The sequence below is a fragment of the Camelus dromedarius genome, chromosome 12 (genome assembly GCF_036321535.1).
Source record: "Camelus dromedarius isolate mCamDro1 chromosome 12, mCamDro1.pat, whole genome shotgun sequence".
Classification (NCBI taxonomy): Eukaryota; Metazoa; Chordata; class Mammalia; order Artiodactyla; family Camelidae; genus Camelus; species Camelus dromedarius.
The window spans coordinates 42,151,313-42,173,050 of record NC_087447.1 but is presented as its reverse complement, the minus strand read 5'-3'; the positions used below and the strand labels follow the sequence as shown (position 1 = coordinate 42,173,050).

The 21,738-nt window shown below is 36.8% G+C and overlaps 1 protein-coding gene across 1 annotated transcript in view; it reads left to right on the top strand.

Moving 5' to 3' along the window:
- The window catches only part of SWAP70 (switching B cell complex subunit SWAP70), a 59,504-nt gene that overhangs the window by 7,257 nt on the left and 30,509 nt on the right, over positions 1 to 21,738 (top strand). The window contains exon 2 of the mRNA XM_010977156.3: positions 10,235 to 10,375. Coding sequence (XP_010975458.1) covers positions 10,235 to 10,375 — 141 coding nt within the window. The remainder of the gene's footprint in view (positions 1 to 10,234; positions 10,376 to 21,738) is intronic.

The window sequence follows — 21,738 nt, the reverse complement described above, 5'->3', positions numbered from 1 at the left end:
AGTGCCATAGGCCATGCTGTTGAGTACATTAGCCTTCAGCCACATTTGGCTATTGAGCATTGAAAAGTGGCTAGTCCAAATTGAGATGTGCTGTAAGTATAAAATATACACTAGATTTCAGAGACTTAGTACAAGAAAAGAATGTAAGAGATCTCTTTAAAATAATTTAAAAATATTGATTACATGTTGAAGTTAAGTATTTTGGATATATTAGTAAAATTAATTTTGCTCATTTCCCTTTACTTTTTAAAAATGTGGGTATTAAAAACTTAATTCTATATGTAGTTAGCATTAAATTTTTATTGGATGAAGCTGCTGTAGAAGTTTAAAGGAAATAGAGAAAAAGATGCAGACAGTTGTAGATCAGAAAAGTTTCTTGGTGGAGATTGGAACATCAGCTACTTCTGGAGGGAATGAGGCAGATCTTGTGCAGCAGAGTCACGGAAGATGACAGGTAAGGTGGTGACAACTGTAGACAAGAGCAAGAGCCAAAACTTACTCTGGGTGGAAAAGAATTTTTGTTTTGAGGCATATTGGAAAATTAAGTTTTCAAGGGAGATGGGGTTACATTTTAGATGGTTTTGTTCTTGCACAGAATAGAATAGAACAAATACATTTTTTAATTGACTATGTTAGGACGAGTACTTTAGAACAGATCCTGTAAAGAGGGGAAGTTATTAAAACTTTTTGGGTAGATATTATGACAAAAGTAGAGTTTTAAGATTATTCTGATGATGTGGGTGTGACAGTCAGAGGTGAGAAGCTGGAGATGGGGAGACCAGTCGGTGGGGCTGCTATGAAAATCACTGAGTGCTGGACTGGGATGGTGGCAGTGGGAATCAAACCTGATATGCTCCCTACCTTCATGGAGCAAATTGAAAATTCAAATTCATTGAGAAAAAGAAGGTACATGGCCCCGGAGAACACAGAAGAAGGGAACCTACCTAGCCTGTGGTGAGGACTGGAGGAGTCAGGTCAGAGAATGCTTCTAGAAGAATAGACATTTGTCACTGATCTTAAGGAATGTGTGAAACTCCTTTATAAGAACATCTGTGATAAAAGATTTGGAGGCTAAATCCCTGGGAGGAACAAGAGGAAGTGTCGGGAGAGAGAGCACTGGTTAGGAGGTCAGGAGACTTGTTTGTGCTCTGTGATTTGTGTGGTCTGGGAAGTTCCTTCTCCTTGCTGGATTCATTTTCCTCATTTGCAAAATGTAGAGTAGCAGATGAGATCTTCGAGGCTTAGCTTTCTAATTTAACTTTTTTTAGCCTAATGTGTTTACAATGGTCGTATCCTGGTGAGTATAATAACCACTCAGTATACAGCAGCTCTTTGTTAGGGTCTCAGAAGGGAGAGTGGGACCTGCTGCTGAGGGTAGGGAGTCCTGGTTGTCAGCCCCCACATTCTCTGTTTATACGTAAGCCGGCAGATGCTCACTCAGTGGAGAGAGGAATTGGCATTGGTGGGACTGACTTAGATCTAGAAATAGGACAAACTATAAGTTTAAAAAAGTACAAGAAGAGGAAAGTCTGTAATTTTGTTGTTAAGGGAATGGTGGTACCACAGTCAGAGTAGAAAACCTGTTTTGAGGGGAAAGGTGATGAATTCTCCTTTGGATATTTTTGAATGTGAGGCACATTGAGCATAGAAATCTTTAATCTTAGTTAGTGACATAAACGAGAGCTCAGTTGAGAGATCGAGACCAGAAAGCGATCTGAGAGTCATTAGAGAAGAAGTGACTTAATGTTGTCAGAATTAAAGCATTTTTTAAGGAGAGAAAAAGGGGAAAGAACTCAGGGCTAAAAATCGGGTTTTGGAAAATGTCCAGATTGAGAGAATGAAGGGTAAGGGAGGTGATCCCATCTACAAATTCTTTGTAGAATTTAGAAAATAGTATGCCACAGGACCAAAAACATCTTAGGAGGGGATGATCTAGACTGTGAAGGGCCAGAGACTTGGCAGAGTGACTTGTTTAGGAGGTATCTGTCCCAGATTGGGTTCTCCAGGAAGCAGATGCTGAGACAGAGCTGGGAGTGCAGGAGGGTTCTTGGGGCAAAACACTTATGGGGGAAGAAAAGGGAGAGGCAGCAGGATTGGGAAAAGGAGCAGTCGAGCCATGATGTGAACTTGACAAAACTGGGAGCTCTGGAGCAAAGATGGCCTGTGAGAGGACACCCACTTTGGGGAGAAAGGGTCCCACCACCTTGCTCAGTCATTGACTGAGGTGGACTCTGAAGTTGCTAATAGCTGGAGGCGCTCAGCTAACCACACTCCTTGTAGCTGGGCAGCAGTTCCTTTCTTGAGTGGTACAGCTCTGTGTCTGCCACAGAATTTTTTTGAAAAGGTAATTTCATGAGATTGATAGGAATAGAAAGTAGCCATGTTATAGTGACCAGAAGGGGACAGAGTGGTCCGAAGATGGGGCAGCAGATTTGTGATCTTTGTCATCACTTGGGTGTACACTGTGGCTTCAGGTCTCCTCTTGAAGGGTGTACTAAATTCAAGTACCTTATTTCTCTCTTTTCTCTCTCATACACTTGTTGATTCCTATGGAGTCCTTTCCTCAAAAATCTTTGCTGGAATTTTGAGGAACTGGACTGCTTTACTGGATCTCAGGTCAGGTGAGTTATGCCTGCTAGTTCTGGTGGTGTTAGTAACTAATGGAGGCATTGTTTCTTTTCTTTAAAAATGCTCCGAGTTAGAGATTCCAATTAAACAAAAATTCTTTCTGGAAAGAATATACTGGTAGTATAGTGAAATGTATTAGAAGATCCACATCTAGATAAAGATGATGGAGAAGCAAACTAAATGAAACTAAACAAACAAACAAAAAACAACAAAAAACACAAAAAAGAAAGAAAGTTCTTAATTGGAACTCATTTAGTAAACATTTGTTGACATCAGGCACTCTCTCCTTGACACTTTATTAGGTTTTGTTATTACAAGATGGATAGAATACAGACCCTGTCTTTAAGGAACTGACAGAGTAGTGGGAGAAGTAGATACAGCTTACTGGAATTAAATCTCTTATAAGTGATTCATGTCTTAAAGACATTTGTTTATGCTGTTGTCCAGTGGGAGCTGGAATCTAAGGAGGCTGTCTCAGATCAAGAGACTTTGTTGCACATAGTGTGGCTTCTTCAAGAGGCATGGTAAAGCATAGTTCTTTGTGGATGACTCAAATGAGTTTCATCAACCTTATAGTCCTATAATGATCTCTTCATGTTTTATAATGTCATTGGTGCTCTCAAGCTGGAACCTCCAGACGTACTTAATTTTTAAATTTTCTGTAAATATAAAAGCTTTGCATTTTCTGATTATGAAGACAGTACATAGAATATTCAAACAGTACTTTAAAGTATAGAGGCAAAAGTAAACGCACTCGAAATTCTACCACCAAAGGCAGATGCACTTAACTTTGCAATGATTATCTTTCTAACATCTTTCTCTCTCTCTCCCTGTCTCCCTTGCTCCCTACGTGCATACACATGCATACACCCATGTGCATATGTGTGCATAAAGGATACATATATATCCTTTTATATAAATGGAATCCTATTTCATATGCCTTTGTAACCTATTAAAGTGTGTTAAGGTCATGTTTCCGTATCAGTACACATACATGCAGACACCATCCTTTCTGATGGCTATGAGCTATTTCACTGTGTTGGTGAATCATGCTTTATTTAACCATTTTCCTATTCACAGGTATTTGAGATGTTCTGATGTTTTCAGCCAGGGATGCTGCTAAATATAATGCATAGCTCACCTCTCTCTGCTCCCCAAACAAAGAGTTACCTGGCCCAAAATGTCACTAGTGATGGAGAAAAATCTGCTCTGTACCCTCTGCAGTGTTGGGAATTGGCAGTCTTTATTCCATGTCTGCTCTAACACCAAGTATTCTTTCTCAGGCAAAAAGTAATAGCTCTTTTAGTGTGCACTGTGTTGATTACTAGTGAGATTAGGCAGCTTCTCCTATATTTATTAGTCATTAGTTTGTCAATTTCCTATTCATCTCTGTTGTCCATTTTTAAATTGGGTGTTCATCTTTTGCTTAATTTCTAAGAGTAATTTGAATATTGGAGCTTTAGCCTATTTTGTTTCGTTATGATGTCTCTTTTTAAAGGGAAATTTAGTAATTTTTATGTGGTCAAATTTACCAGTGTATTCTGTTTGATTCCTGAAGAGGGCTAAATTAGTGAATTATTCGAAATAACTTATTAAAGTTGGTTTATTTAGAATGTAATCCAGGGCATGTAACTGTAGTTTAGTGGCATCTGTGGACAACATCACAACAGGTGGTTTCAAGCTAGATGTCCTACCTGAATGTGTCCGTAAGTGTTATGCTCCTGCTGAGCCCTCCCTTAGCCTGTGCTGGTCACTGTGAAGGACAAGAAAAATGTTAGGCAGGGTTTCCTCCCTCTCTGAGCTGCAGTTACGTATCTGAGGTATTACTAGCATATGGAACAGAAAGTACTTAAGTGCTGAGTAGGGGTTCAGGGGACAGAGGGGCAGTGAAGGTTTCCTAGCGTTTATGAAGAGTGACCCAGTCTTGAAGGATGTGACTGGGCAGAGGGAATGTTTCCAGCACATGGCATCGTTGTGGGAGAGGCACTTAGGAGACTTGGGTTCTTGTTTCTGATTTTTTTACTAATCAGTGTGTGACTTAGGTAAGTCTTAGGCCCCAGTCTTTTTATATATATAAAGTAAGGAGATAGAGGTAGGGTGTTTCCTAAGATTGTTGTCATTATTAAAGTATTATGGTTTTACTGTGAAAAGAGAATTTTTAGAAAGAATTTGTTCAGCATTTATTGAAAGCCTTCTGCATTCTGAGTAGCATGCCAGGTGCTGTGGGAATGCAGAGGTAGGTAAGATATGGGCCTTTCCTTCAGAAATGTACAGTCCTGTGGGAGAGAAAAAAATCACGTTTGGTCGTGTAAAATAAGAAATACAGAGTGCTTGGGAAAGGCAGAGTGGGAAAGGCCATCTTGCTTTTGGGTGGTGGAGGTGTCAGAAAGGGATGGCATTTACGTTCAGTAGAAATGGAGGTGCAGGTGTGGTTGGAGCAGAGGCCTGGAGGAGGCAGGTGGGTGGCACAGGGCTTGTTTGGAGTGCAGTGAGTACACTTGTTTGGCTAGATTTGTACAGTTGGTGCAGAAGGTTAGGAAAAAATAAGGATAGGAAGGTAAAGTGGGGCTGGCTTGACAAGCGACTTAAATATGGAGCTCAGATGCCTCCTTGGTTTTTACTTCTGTAGACTTGATGACTTTCAGAAAAGGTGATAACGTGAGGTAAGTAGCCCTTGAAGATTAATTTGGTAAAAATGTCTAGGATGGTGATTGATTGCATTCTAGGACTAAGTCAAAGATGACTCTGAGACTTCTGAGGCTGAGTATAATAAAGATAATTTAAGAGAAAGCAAGCCAGCCTTAGGCATTGACAAGCAGGACAAAAGGATGTTGTCGGGTAAGGGGAAAATGAGTCCATGTGTTAAGGGGTGGGACTTCCATTAAGACAATATCTTGAGGCAGGGCATAGCACTAGTAGGAAATTGGTCATTCTGGCTCATTGTTAGGAAGAGTTTTCTGGTAATTCACCATTCGCTTGCAATTTTATAAATCAGACAGGAATTTTCACATTTAAAAAAAAGAGTGCCCATTATGAATTACAGTTCTATAATTGTGTTGGTTCAGATAAGTTTGTTGAAATAGAGATCCCTGCCCCCCCCCCCCTTTTTCTTAGTGTTGAATTTTGCCCATTACGCACATCCTGTAAAGGGAAACTGTGTGACTGGGGGGCTCATTTCAGAGAACCTTTGTAATCTCTACATCTTTGGGAGGGAGGAGGGTGAACATTATGCTCTCACATGTGTTAAAACACCGTCTGGCCGTTCATCATCCTTGACTTCTTTTCATGCTAGTTGGAGCAGAATGCAAAAAAGGGTAAATGGCAAACCACTGAACAGGAACAAACCACACGAGCGGCTAGTCATTTCTTGTCGGCCAGGGCCATGCAGAGGCACTAGCAGACAGCTCTGGAGGAACTGGAGAGATGAGGGTCTGGCATGGATATGGATCTTTTATTTTAGTAACAATTGTTTATTCTTCGAATCGGGGAATGAGAGCAAAGTTGCTTAGCAATTATGTGGGCGCTGAAAGAATGGCCTATGGAGGGGCAGGCATTCGAAGTCGGATAAACTCAACTTTCTCAAGAAACTTGCAAACTCTGATTAGAGTGATTTGGGGGCAGTCCTTTTACAAGTCAAGAACTTGTAATCTTCCTTCCTCCTGATTGCTTTTGTTTTCATCTACTTTCCAGCTTCCTTGTCTGGAGACGAGGCTAGTGCCTCTTGGAATACTTTCCCCCAAAGGCGTGTGCTGGGAGATGAGGGCTCCCAAGGAGAGAGTGATCCCAAATTTCGAGGCCGATATGGTTTTTCAACACTGGATTTATCTTGGCTCTGCTGAATAGCTCCAGTCATCTTGTTGGATGCTGGAGAACTGACCGGGTGGGGCTGCGGGGACATCAGTCCATCCCTGCACCTTAGCAGCAACATGCACACATGGCCAGAGTCACTTTTGTATAGGCAGGGCTCTCTTTTTCCAGAAAGACAGGGAAGGCGGCACAGCAGGGAAAGGGCACCAAAGTAGAAGGTTTGGGTTCTAGTCCTAGTTTCACTGCACATAAAACTCTGGTTTGAGGATGTCCCCTCATCTCTAACTCAGACTTTTCATCTGTAAAATAGCAATAATATCTGCTCTCCCAGGGGCAAGACTAAAACCGACTAATGGATGACGTGAGTCTACTCTAAAAAGCATGAACTGCTGTATGAGCTTATGGGGCTTTTACTTGTTACTAGTTTATATTCTGGCCTTCAGAATTTTGAGTTCATTATATGTTTTACTTTTTACTTAAAAAAACCTGAGATACTGTCTAGGCTTTTATGAACATTGCTGATTTTATATATATATATAAATATATATATATATATATATTTTTTTTTTTTGCAGTTTTAAAAGCACACAGTTTTTGTTTTTTTTTTTTTTTTTTTCTCTTTTAGTTACAAAACCTTTTCATTTGTGTATTATTTAGTTTGTTATTTTGTTTGGGGAAGACTTCCCAATTCTGAGCCTTGCTAACAATGAAAAAAGCTGAATTTCTGATTTAAATTGCAGTTCTTTCTGCTGAATTCATGAAATGAGTTTGGGTTGACAGTTAAGGATTGGCCTTTAAAAGTATTATATTTAGAGACAAGTCCACAACACTTCATTTTGCAGTGAGGATACTGGGACTAAGCGAGTAAGTAGCAAAATATCTAATAGTTAAAAATGGTAAATGGCAAACCACTGAACAGGAACAGACCACGTAAACAGGGTTGGTACTCAGGTCTTGTCTCCTCCTCCAGGGTCCTTTGTGATAATGTACTGCCTCCCTCACAGTTTGCTTAACTAAATAAAGGTGGTTAAGAAAATTATCACTGAATTCAGTAATCCCTGTGTTTAACAAAAGTGCTGTTTAATTGTCCAAGGCTGAAGTCTAGAGTTCAAATCTAAATCTTCAGTGAGATCGCTGAATCAAACTAAGCACCTACACAGAGATGTTGTTGACTTTAGAAAACCAGAAACATAATGTTCCTTATTACTAGAGAGTGTATGACCAGGTATTACAAAACCTGAGTTCTAGTCTCAGTTCTGCTAAGTAAACTTAGTCAAGAAATTCAATCTCTTTGAGCCAGTAGTCACCATCTATAAGATGAGAAGGATGACAATATGGCATCAATAAGGCCGCTCCCAGGACTTTAATTGGAGGATGTATGAAACCCAAAGGCAGAGGAAAGGGGTGCGTGTGGGAGAGATTAGTGTCTCCTTTTTGTGCTTTGAGGATTTTGTGTTAATCAGTTACTTTTCTCATGTTTTTCCTCAATCTGGAAAGCCTTCCAATTGCCCTTTTCCTATCCAAAAGCTGTCCTTATTTTAAGGCCCAGGTTACATTTCACTTAATCTATGAAGTTACTGTAGCACACACGATTCTTTTTAAACTCGTTTGTTGCTTTTACATCTTACTCGTCTGTTAATCATGGCATATTGCTGTGGAATATGTCTTCCTTTTATAATCTCTAGGGAGTAGGTTAATGTAGAAGAAGAAGTATAGACTTTGAAGATAAATAGATTTAGCTATGTGATCTTAAGCTGGCCATTTATATATATAAATATATATCTTTATATATTTGTTTATATTTATTTATGTGTGTAAATACACACACACACTGTGTATACACACACACACACATACACACACACACTTAATTTTTAAAATAGGTAGCCCTTTTTTTTTAATAGGTAACTTTTTTTCAAAACTTAATAAAAAGGGGAAGTACAGTGAAAAGTTGTCTTTTGCTCCTGGTCTGCAATCAAACTAGTTTTCCCCCCTGCTGTGTAGTTTCTTACATATCCTTCTAGAGTTTCTTATTTTTTCCTTCCTATTCCCTTTACATAAAAGATGGCATGCTATACACAGTCTTAGGTACATTTTCACTTCATTTATCTTGGAGATCTTTTTATGTCACTACACAGTGAGTTGCTCATTGTTCTTAACGTTTTATGGATGTACCATAAGTTAGCCAGTGGTTGGGAATTTTTACTTGGGTAAAGCCCCAAGTAATTTTAAAACTGGAATGACTTTTGAGCCTTATCTGAGGAATATGCTTTTTATTTCTCTAAAACTTATATTTTGTAGTGTGTTACAGTTTTTAAGCACTTTGCATTCTTTAAGTTGATCCCCACAAAACCTCTTTGGGAGTAGATAATTACTCTGTAGGTTTTACTAGGTTAGTAGAGAAAGGAAATATCTGTTCAGGATTTTGCTGACTGTGGTGCAAGATTCTTTAATAAAAGCTCCACCGTGCCCTTTTCATGTGCTCTACTACTGGCAAATAGAGGGTTTGCTTGAGAAACACAGACTGCTTTGTGGAGCTGATAAAAGTCTTCATTACTTCATTTATAACCATTTGTTAATTTACTTCCTCTCCTTTACTTACTTCCTTAAAACCAGTAGAGCATGTAGAAAAGGATCTCCACATAATGAAGCTTTGAGAAACAAAACAAATATAGAAAGAAGATATGCAAATATTCTTTTTATAGATTAATTTTTTAATCTTAAAAAATCCTAACTGAAATATATATAAGCAGAAAAAAGTGACCTGCTTAAGGAATTGAAAGTGTTCATTGAGTTGAATGTAACTCCTTAAGTGATTAAGTGGGTGGCTCTGAGAAAAATAGAGACTATTTTAACCTGGGATTTAGCATCTAATACAATTCTTTGTTAGAGGAAGTACAGTCTTAGCTATGTAATTTGACCTGTTTAGAATGCACAAATGAAATGGAAGGGATTTAAGTTTTATTTTTAAATTTTCATTTAATATGAAACAAGATTAGTACTAAAATAGTCCAAGCTGCCAACTCAACTACCTGTATGTTAGAGTATGCATTTATTATTGCAAGACCAGAGTGCAAATTTTCTACAAAATATTTTCAACCATTTTGGTGACTCCTGAGATATTTTTGCTATCGATTTTTTTCATATTTCTAAACTGGGCCCTTGGTTTCTTTCTCTTTTTATATTTATACTCATATAGTTATCCTGAAAGCTTAGCCTAGCATCATAGAATTTTAGAGACATTTGGACATTTAGAGATTACTAATTAACATTTGGTATGTTTGTGTATTAACCCGGCCCTTTATACTGAACAAATGAGAAAACTGAAGCCCAGAGAGGTGGTGGTGGCCTAGGTCAGCTACCTTGTCTAGAACCCCCGGCTACAGCTGCACAGTACTTACCAGTTCTTCCTCTTACAGCTCTGATTGACTGGCTCTGCTCTACTCTGGGGAGAAGTTTAATGTTGATCACATTCTCTTGCTCTTTCTCCTCCCCTTTTCTTTCTAATGTGGGCCAATTAATAGAAGACTACAAGGAGTCTGATAGTCACAAATCTTACATGGAGTCCGGCTCATTGTAGGCATGTAAGAGAGACTTGTTTGAAGTGAACCAAAATTGGGGAGGGAATGAGAGACTCGTGGGTAACAGGTGGGAAGCTGGCAGCTGAGCAGTGCTCACCCCATATTTGCTAGTTTATTCTCTGTCTTTCTCTTGCCAGGGCAAGGAGCTTGTGTTCGGATGGTGAAGGTGCCACATGCTGGTTAGTGGATGCCTCTAAACTACTCTCTTTCCCCCTTAGGTCCTTTCCCATAACCTGTGCACGGTGCTGAAGGTTCCACATGACCCTGTTGCCCTTGAAGAGCACTTCAGGGATGATGATGAGGGGCCTGTCTCCAATCAGGGCTACATGCCGTATTTAAACAAGTTCATTTTGGAAAAGGTATGATTCTGATTGTGTTACTGTGTTGTTTGGTTTGCACATTTCCACAGCCCCTAATAGGGAGTTCATTAAGGAGTTTAGATGTGAAGCATCATGAGATTAGATCAGAAGGGAAAGAAAGAATGAGAGACTGATGACAGTGCTTACTACTTCTCCCTCTCCTCTACCACCTTCTAAAACTTGGTTTGATATTTTTATAACTTGGCTTATTTTTTAAAATTAAGGACTGTATTTTGTATTAATCTGTACCTGTCTTTACTCAGGGAGATTTTTTTCTTTTTAGATTCTGGTTCCACATGTACTAGCAATGACTATTAAAGCATGGGTATGATGAAGTAAAATGGGATGTTAATTATCTTTACTATATAGGTCTTATGAAGCAAAGTTTTCATCCTAGACTTTTCCAGGTACTGCTTGGGTGTTTCCTCTGGGGTATGGATGAGTAAAGATGCTGCAAAAACCTATGATGTGTTTGGAAGCCAAATATAACCTATTGGCATTTGCTGCCGGGTTCAGTTTCTCCCTTGGTTTGGATAATTTAAAATTGACATATTAAAGTGTTGAATTTAATGTCCTTTTTAAAAAAAATCTAAACTGACGGTACATTTAGTACATTTAGTGTCATCTTTCCATATCATGTATCTTTAGTTTAAATATGAAAGTAATCTAAGAATGTGCATATATGCATGTGAAGGGTTGGGAATTCTTTGCTTATTTATAACACCAAGCATGAAATTTTTGGTTTTATTTCAAAAATGCTTTTCATAAAGTGACTGTGATAATACTTTTAAATTAAAAATAAAGTACATTTAAAAAGTCTATTTTGTAATTACCTAAATACCATAACAATTAACATATTTTTCTATGAATTAAAAAAAATTTTATTGCTATTTATATGTATAAATTCTTTTTATAGTTAAGTATCTTTTTATAATAGCAAAGTACAGTAATTAAAATTCATAATAATTAAGTTGGTGGTTGGTCAACATTCTTTTTAAAAATCACATATTTTTCGGAAATTTTGTAGCAAAATTGTCAAAATTACAGTGTGTTCATTTAGGTAGTATTCTTTGTACCTATACCTATTATTCCATATCAGCTTCACAATAAATTTTCTGCTTTTTATTTGCTTATGTATATATGTTATATATATATGTATATTTTTAAGTGTTTTCCCTGCAGAGATGATAACATTGCCTTGATCATGCTTTAAATTAGAAAAAATTGCAGAGAATGATACCGCACCATCAGCAAACTCTCAAAAGCCACATATTGTATGGTCCCATTTATGTGAAATGTCCAAAATAGGCAAATGGAATTACAAAGTAGAGTAGTAGTTGCCAGAGGCTGAGGGGAAGTGAGAATGGTGAGTGACTGTTGATGGGTTTGGGATTTCTTTTTGGGGTGCTGAAAATGTTCTAGAGGTAGATAGTGATGATGGTTGCAAAGCCTTGTGAATTTACTAAAACCCACTAGGGGTGAATTTTATGGTATGTGAATTATATCATGATAAAAGGATTTAATCAAATTATACAGAAGCTGATGTGTGAGATTTCAGAATTTCATAGTATGATGCTGTACTATCTTCTGGAGCTTTTAGGGGCTGCTGTTCTATTCATTGATCAGGTAGCTCATTTGTGTTCTATAGTTGTATTATAAGTAAATATGTCTTTATTTTGTTTGTGAAGAAATTCTTTTTATTTAGAAAAATTTTCCCCAGCTTTGTTGAGATATTATTGACGCCTAACCTATGTAAGTTTAAGGTATACAACTTGATGATTATAATGTGTATACTGCGAAATGATTACCACAATAAGGTTAGTTGTGTTAACATCACCTCCCATAATTACCTTTTTTTTCTTCCGTGGTGGTAACTTTGGAGACCTACTCTCTTAACAACTTTCAAGTGTATAATGCAGTATTGTTAATTATTGTCACAATGCCATGCTCTAGATCCCCATATTGATCTTAAAGCTGGAAATTTGTACCCTTTGACCAACATCTCCCCATTTTCCCTCCCTCAGCCCCACCCTAGCCTCTGACCATTCTACTCTCTTATTTCTCTGGGTTCATTCTTCACTATCCTACATATAAGTGAGAACATAACAGTATTTGTCTTTCTCTGTTTTAAAGAAGTTCTCTTAGCCATGAATAGTTACAGCAGCTTCAGAATCCTTGAATTTACCATTTGATATTTCTGCGTTAATTTAAATAAAAGTCGAGAGGTTTTGAATACAACCATTTACACTCCATTAATAACCCCTGAGACAACTGGTTAGGATACGATGCATGCCCAGACCCCAAAGAAGGGGTCAAAATTAGGTTTATCTCCCCTTTTCCCTTCCAACACCTGTTTTAATCCAGTTTAAGCCCTGTGACCTGGAAACAAGGCAGTCAGTTTGCATTGGACCATCAAACCCAAAGGACTCCTTTTCTCTGTGCCTCTAGGACAAAGCCTAGTTCCCTAATTTTTCCCTCTAAAGTGTGTGTTAGCACTCGGGCATCGTGGACTTTAAATCAATAAAAACAAAAATTTGTTGTCTTTGCTACTTTTAAAATATAAAAATATGTTTAAAACAGACACTATGACCTCATCGCATTTTTACTTTTTAAAAAATTTAAAATAAAAAACAAAAACAATTTGTCCAGTAAATATGTCTTATATTCAGCAAATATTTGATGACCTCCTATGGGCATGTGTTTAATCTTAAAAATTAAAGACAGTAAGCAGAATTATGTCTGTTATTAAAATATATAGAGCATGCTGAGAAATTCTGAGAAATCTAGAAATTGCTTTGTTTTCCAGTGCAAGAATTTGTGTGGGCTGGGCTAGTGTGGATAGACAAACACGTTTTAATATCTTGAAGGTGCTGTACCCTAATGCTGCATTTTGTTCTCCTGGATGTAACTTTCTTTAAACATCTTGAATTTTAAAGTTTTAAAATGTTCTTTGTTTTTGTATTTTGATATTCAAAAGTTTTGTAGCTGGGGAAGAAAATAGAGTGGTATTTTAAAAGTCCGAAATTAGCCACTAAATTTAGAGAAAAACTTATTCACGGAGTGAGTGAGGATGTGATGAAACAGTGAGCCCTTGTTTATTATTGCTTAGCCACCTGGAGTGGAATTTTGCCAGTCCTTCAATCCAAATAAAGCAGCCAAGATTTCCGTGGTGTGGGTTTAAATTGAGCAAAGATTAGTGACTTGTTTTGAAAGTTGGTTAAAAAAATGCCAATAGCGACTGAAGAATGTTAGCATAAAACTTAAAGATTGTCATCAGTTATGCAAAGAAAACAAAAAAACATGAAATAATGATGAGACATTTGCATGATGTGGTTTTATGTACTGTCTGATTTGATCCTCATGTTTATTTTGCAATGTGTAACTGGAATTCTTATGCTAACTCAGGAGGAAACAGTGTAAGGTTGCCTAGCTAATAAGGAGTAGATTTTGAACCTAAGCTGTTTATCTTCTAGCCCAGTGTTTTTTTAATTGTGTGTACTATTGAGGGATTAATTACTCCCTTCCAAAATTACTATGTTTTTCCAGTTAGTGCGTGTGTAGGGGCAGGGGTGGCATGGTGAGGGAAGGGATGGAGTGGCTTAAAAGCCATTCTGACCATCTCAGACTATCTCAGCCTCTGTCTAGTTGCCTTAGCTTCTTTCTCAAGTGTTTTAAGGTGATTCTTTTCTCTTAATTAGTATCTAGTGTTCCTGAATGTTCATTTTGGTCATTTTCCCCCCAGGTTGTTTGAGAGGTTTTCTGCCTTTGCCTAGAAGAGTTGGGATTGGGACCAAGAGATAAATTATAATGAAACTTGCTTTGTAAAAATAATTTTTTTCCATTTGGTTTCTATATTTGCTTCTTCAGAGAGAATCATTCCTGTTGATCTTCACACTGATAGGATTTATTTTCAGCTTTCCTGAGACTTCAGATGATTAATTTGCCTATTGTTCTTGTATCAAATATTTTGCCTCTGCTGAGTGTTAACTTTTTTTTTTGCTTGTTTGTTAAATTCCTTCTTAGTAAAGAATGGAATTCTACAAACATTTAGCAAGAATATTTTGTGAGCCTTTTCCACTTCTTTTGGGGAAAGAGACATTATGCCTGGATTATCTGATGGTGAATAATTGAAGAAAGTGGTGGTATATTGTTACCTTTTTACTATTGAGCCCCAGTAGACTACATTGAAAACTAGTTTTGCTTCAACATGTTTATGAAGCAGTATAAATCTTTCATGAGATTTAATGCCTGTTAGGCTTTTTGGTCCAAATCATTGTCAGTTTTCCCCCTAATTCTGTATGTTAAAAGTTGGTCTGGGCTATATGATTAAAACCAAGTCTTAATTGGGGAATCTACTGCTTTCTAACATAATCCTTCTGTTTGGTTCTCTTTTGGGGGTGGAGGGAAACATATATACACACACACAAACAAAAAACACACAAAAAGAAACATTTTTATTCAATATAATGTTCCTTCTCTAGAGTCTAGCAGTCTCTACCTTCTTTTTTCTTCAGCTGGACATGATACTTTCTTATCAGATGCTTACTGTTCCTGTGTTAGTTATAGTTCTTCCATAAAGTGAGTTTTTAGATTTCTGGTAGTGGAATGAATATGCCTTCAGCACTCAAAATGTCAGCAAATGTATGCCTAACAACTATTATTTAATAGGAAGAGGTTAACAAAAAATAATTTAAAAAAATAGAAAGTGAGTCTGCTCTTAAATCCCCAAAACCATGCTTTTGTACGGTTCATTCTTACTGTCCTTTAGCTTATGTTATTTTTTCTTTCATTGTTGCCTGAAAGTTACATAGTTTTAATTTAGCACAATGGCCAAGTTGGACTCTACATTTTTATCATGTTTGTGAGTTACACAAGATTGAAGACTTCTGAGTGATTAAAGAGGTTTCATACTAAAAAAGATAAAAAATAAAAAAATAAAGAGGTTTCATACTGAGAGCTATGGATGACTTAAGTCACTGAAGCCTTTGGCCAGCAGTGATGTAGTTTAAAGAAATAATTTTTAAAAAATAACAGCTTTATTGAAATATGATTCAATTGCCATACAATTTAAGTATTTAAAGTGTACAATTTGGTCATTTTCAGTGTAGTCACTTTTTTTGTGCAGCTGTCACTACAGTTGATTTTAGAATATTTTCATTACCCTCCCTCAAAAAACATACCCATGAGCACTTACTCTTTTTTCGCCTCCAAGCCCTAGACAACTACTGATCTACTTTCTCTCTCTCTGGCTTTACATATTCTGGACTCATACAATATGACTGGAATCATATAGTATGTGTCCTTTGTGTCTGTCTTCTTTCACATAGCATCATTTTTTCAAGGTTCATCTGTGTTATAGCACACAACAGTACTTCAGTTCTTTTTTATGGCTAAATAGTATTCCATTATGGATATACCACATTTTGTTTGTGCATTAGTTAGGTGATGGACATTTGAGTTTCTTCCACTTTTTGGTTATTATGAATTCACTGCTGTGTGCATTCATGTTCAAGTTTTTGTGTGGTTGTGTATTTTCAGTTCTTTTGGGTATATACTTAGGAATAGGATTGTTGGGTCATGTGGCAACTCTGTGTTTAACCTTTTGAGGGATTGCCAAACTGGTTTCCAAAGCAACTGTGCATTTTACTTTTCTACCAGCAGTGTATGAGGTTTCTAATTTCTTTATATCCTCACCAACACTTGTTTTATTTTTTTGATTATAGCCGTTTCATGGGTGTAAAGTATATGTATCTTACTGTGTTTTGACTTGCCTCTCCCTGATAATTAATACAAAATACTATTTTTAAAGTTTCTTTTTTTATTGTAAAGGTAACATAGGATATTGTTGAAATTAAGGAAAAAAAGAAACTTATTAAGAAATTATGTATCACCTGTAACTTTACCATCTAGACACAGTAAGTCAACATTTTGATATGTTTGCTTTGAGTCTTTATTTTCTAAAATACATTTGTATGTATTATTTTTCAAGTTGGGATCGTACTGAATGCTTAACATTAATATTGCCTTTCCTATGTCATTAAATTCTTTTTTGAAAACTTGAGTATAAAGATAAAAGTGCTAACATTTATTTAGCATCTGCTGTGAATCAGGTACTATACTAAATGGTTTTTTTTTTTTTTTGAAGTATGCTAAATGTTTTAAATAAGTGTTCTAATTAAGTCCTTATGTCAACTCTGTGAGTTAGGTACCATCATTACCACCATTTTAAAGATGAAGAGACTGGGCCTTGGGTTAAATTGCTTGCCTAAGGTCACCCAGCTGCTAAGTGGCTGTATAATAGTTTTGTACCGTGACTTTATAACCATTCCTGTTTTGGTCGACTTTTATTTTATTTTAATTTTTTTCTGCTCTTATGAAATAATGATTATCCTAGGTAAATCTTTATCTTACTCTGATTTTCTTGTTAGGATAGATTATTTGAAGTGTAATTATTATTTTTTTAACATTTTTTATTGATTTATAATAATTTTTGAAGTGTAATTATTAATCAAAGAGTATGAATGGTTTCTGAGAAAGAAGATTCTACAGTCATTTTCTAAAGCATCAAATTAGCCAATTTCTCCATCTTCTGAGAACTGTCTCTGTGCCATAAGAACTTTAGCCTTGAACTGGTTTGTGTGAAAATTATAGTTTAGAGAATATGTGAGTTTACTTTTATAAATGCTTTTAGTACTTTGAGTCAGCATTGAGGTACTGTCTTATTCTTTATATGTGTGAATTTTGGTGTAAAGCAATTGTATGTTAAAAGTAAGAACAACTCTACACATTTCTTTCTAAGAAATTATCTTCCATTTGGACATCTTGAACCCACTAGCAGCCGTTATTATTAGATGTGAAACTATCAATTTAATATGTGTGATATAAACTGGGATTTTGGAGCACAGTTTGTAATTGTAGATGTGATGGAGTATGGAGTACATTTCTAGACCTTTTATAATTAGAACAAATCTAGAGACCATTTCAATTTACAGATTTATTTTTAATTGAGCTAGCATTAAATATTGAATCCATACCCTTCAGTGGCTTACTGTTGTTTCTAGGTAAGTCTAACACCCTTTTCATGACACTCAAGGCCATGTTCTATTTGGCCTCTGCAACCTCTCCAGCCTCCTCTTCCTCCTCTACCCTTCTTGTTCACTTCAGTGCAACCACCTTGGTCTTCCTCAGATTACCAAGGCTCTTCCTGCCACAGAGCCTTCAAACATGCTGCTTCCTCTGTTGTAAGGTTTCCTCCACCCATAACATGCAGCTAATTCCTGTTCATCCTTTAGGTCTTGGCTTTATTGTCACTTCCTCAGGGATGTTTCTCCAGGTAGCACCCCACCCACTCCAGGGTTAACCAGTCTTCCTGTAATGTTCGCTTACAGCATCTTGTGCTTTTCCTTCTTACCACAGTTTTCATCATGTAGGTGGTAGTTGGTTGTGTTATTGCTGTATAGTTTGATACCTTATTACCTTCTTGGAGTATAAGTTCTGTGATGGCAAGGACAGGTTCACAGATGTCCAACTCTGTTGATTGTTTTTTTGTGTGTGTGCAGAAGTTTTTAAGTTTGATATAGTTTTGTTTGTCTGTTTTTGCTTTTGTTGCCTGTGGTTTTAGTATTATTTCCAAGGAATCATTGCCCATTCCAGTGTCATGAAGCTTTCCCCTATATTTTCTTCTAGGAGTTTTATACGTTCAAGTCTTACATTTAGATGTTTTCTCCACTTTTACTTAATATTTGGTGTATGTTGTAAGTAAGGGTCCATCTTCATTCTATTGCATGTGGATATTCAGTTTTCCCAATATCATTTGTTGAAGATATTCTCCTTTCCTCATTGTGTGGTCTTGGCATTAAAGATCATTTGATGAAATATGTGAAGGTTTATTTCTGGGCTCTCTATTCTGTTTTACTGGTCTATATATCTGTCGTTATGCCAGTACTATACTGTTTTTGATTACTGTAGCTTTGTAATAGGTTTTGAAATCAGGAAGTGTAAGGCTTCCAGCTTTGTTCTTCCCAAGATTGTTTTGACTACTCATTGACCTTTGAGATTCCATAACGAACTTTAAGATGATGTTTTCTGTTTCTGCAACAACAGCAAAAAAAGCCATTGGGATTTTCACAGGGATTGCATTGAATCTGTAAATTGCCTTGGGTAGTATGGACATTTTAATAATTTTAAGTCTTCCAGCCCATGAACATAGGATGTCTTTCAATTTATTTGTGTCATCCTTAATTTCTTTCAGTAATGTTTTATAGTTTTCAATGTCTAAGTCGTTTGCCTCCATGGTTAAGGTTATTCCTGAGTATTTTATTCTTTTTGATGTTACTGCAAATGGAATTGTTTTCTTTATTTTCTTTTCAGATTGTAATTGTTAGTGTGTAGAAGCACAACTGATTTTTGAGTATTGATTTTATATTCTGTAACTTTGCTGATTTGTGTATCAGTTCTAACAGGTTTTTTGTTTTTATTTTCGTGGAATCTCTAGAGTTTTCTACTTGAGAAAGAGTGTTTTATCTTCAAACAGATCATTTTACTTCTTTCTTTTCAATTTAAATCTTTTTATTTATTTTTCTTGCCTACATGCTCTGGCTGGGACTTTGAGAACTGTGTTGAATATAAGTGTCTAGAGCGGGCATCCTTGCCTTGTTCCTCATCTTAGAGGAAAAGCTTTCAGTTTTTCGTCATTGAGAATGATGTTAGCTGTGAGCTTTTCATATATGATCTGATTTTGTACTTTTTAAATGCCATCATTTAATACATTTTTACCTTTAAGCATGATTAAACTGAAGAATTAGTAGATTAGATTGTAGAGAAGGAACGAGCTAAACAAACAACTTATTAAAATTAAGTATGACACAGTGAACTTGAATAAAAAAGCCACTACTTATTTCCTGGGAAGACGAATTTCTCTCTTTAGCATTTGGCACTGCAGTAGTTCCCCCTTATCTGCAGTTTCCTCATTTTCAGTTACCTGTGGTCAACTGTGGTCTGAAAATATTAAATCAAAAATTCCAGAAATAAAGAATTCATAAGTTTTAAATTGTGTGAGTAGTATGTTCTGAGTAGTATGATGAAATCTCACACCTTCCTGCTCCATCCTGGAGGATGTGAATCTTCCCTTTGTCCAGTGTTTCACACCCATTAGTCACTTTATAGCTGTCTGGGTTATCAGATCGACTGTTGTGGTATTGCAGTGTTAGTGTGCAAGTAACTCTTATTTTACTTAAAAATGGCCCCAGATCACAAGAATAGTGATGCTGGCAATTCGAATAGGCTAAAGAGAAGCCATGAAGTGCTTCCTTAAAGTGAAAAGTTGAAAATTCTCAATAAGGAAAGAAAAAAATCATATACTGAGGTTGCTAAGATCTATTGATAAGAATGAATCTTCTATCTGTGAAATTGTGAAGAAGGAACAAGAAATTTTGCTTGTTTTTGCTGTTGTACCTCAAACTGCAAAGTTATGGTCACAGTGCATGAGTACCTAAAGATGGAAGAGGCATTACGTTTGTACAATAAGATGTTTTGAGAGGCCACATTCACCTCCCTTTTATTACAGTCTATTGTTTACAGTTGTTCTATTTTATTATTAATTATTGTTGTTAATCTCTTACTGTGCCTAATTTATAGATTAAACTTTATCATAGATATATATGCTTGGCAAAAACACGTATATGTAGGTTTCAGTACTACCTGCGGTTTTAGGCGTTCACTGGGGGATCTTGGAACGTATCCCCATGGATGACGGGGGTACTCCTGGATTGATCAGACCTTCCTCTTACTGTTTCCTTGCTCAGTTTTCATGTCTTCGTGGTTCTTCTACCACTCTGACTGTTCCTTCAGTCATCGTAATTCCTCTTCCTCCTCTCGTTTTGTAAATGTGTGAATCCCTTGGGGTTCTGTTTGGAGAAAACAGAATCTCTTTTCTCACTTTGTGTTTTCTTTCAATGATCTCATTGACCATCATGGCTTCTGTCATTATCAGCATGCAGTTGGTTCACAAACCTGCCTCTCCTCTTAGGTTACAGTTCCTTCTTTGATTCTCTTTGGACATCTACATCTAAATGTCTTACTGGAACTTGAAGATTCCCATAATTAAACATAATTATCTTTCTTTCTACCCTTCTTTTGTCCTCTTCATCCTCTCTCTCTTCCCAAATGTGGTTGGTGTGCTGCTCCTGCCATGCCTTTGCTCATGTCATTTCCTTTCCTGTCCTTGGGAATACCTTTCCTTGTACTCTTCAGTATACTTCAAGGTCAGCCTCAAATATCATCTTTTCTGCAAAGTTCTAACCTCGGGTGCAGATGACCCGCTTATTCTTTGCTCTAAAATTGGGGGGTTTGTACAGGCTGTTTCTTAAAATTATAAAGCTCTTCATGATTTTTGTCTGTGTTTGCTTTTCTAGCCATATATCTAGCCACTCCCCCTCAGGAAATCTCTAATTCACCACATAATCCACATAGAATCACTTCTTGTTCCTCAGGACAGGGCTGTATGCTTTCATGCACATGTCATTTCCCCTGGGTGGCATATCTTCCACTTAGTGCTTTTTAGGGGTGTGAGTGGATAGAGTTGATGGTGGTGATCTTTGAAACTAGTCCTGTAGAGATGACTTCCATCACATAGGTAGTTGTCCTCCATGTAAGTTCTACAGGCAGTTTGGCATAGTGGAAAGAGACAGAATTTGAGCTGTGATTTAAAGCCTGGTTTTGATATTTACTAGCTATGTAAACTTTGGTACTCAGTGTTTCTGAACCTCTATTTCCTGATCTGTAAAATAGGGACAGTATTTAACCTTATGGGGCCAATACAAAGTTTAAATGAGAAACTCACATAAAATGCCAAGCATATGCTAAGTCCCCAATAAATGTTGTTAAAGGAAAAAAGAAATGAAAAGAAAAGGAAAAAGAAGCAGCAGCTGTTACTTTCTCTTCGCAAGATCATTTGTGTACGATGGGGACTTGGCAAAAGGTGTCAGATTGAGACAGGGTGCAGAAGGCAGAGCACAAAGGATATCTTCCTACTCCTGGGGAACTGGTTTGCCCACCACAAGTTCTAGCTAGAGAATAAGAGAAATTTCCTCCTGCAGTCAACTAGTGATGTCTTCCTTATGCTCACACAGTACTTTGTTCATCTCTTTTAAAAAAGAAATGCTTTTCTCATATTGTCTGTCCTGTCACCCCCTCTGCCTCCTCCTGTTCATTTTCCATATTGTCCCCAATATGGTGTTTAATTGCAGGTTGTATATGTTGCTCCCTTCCACTCTTTCAGTACAGATAAATCCTGACTCCTTAACAAGAATTATAAGGCTCTTCATGATCTGGTCTTCACCTCCCTCTCTAGCCTAGTTTTTCAC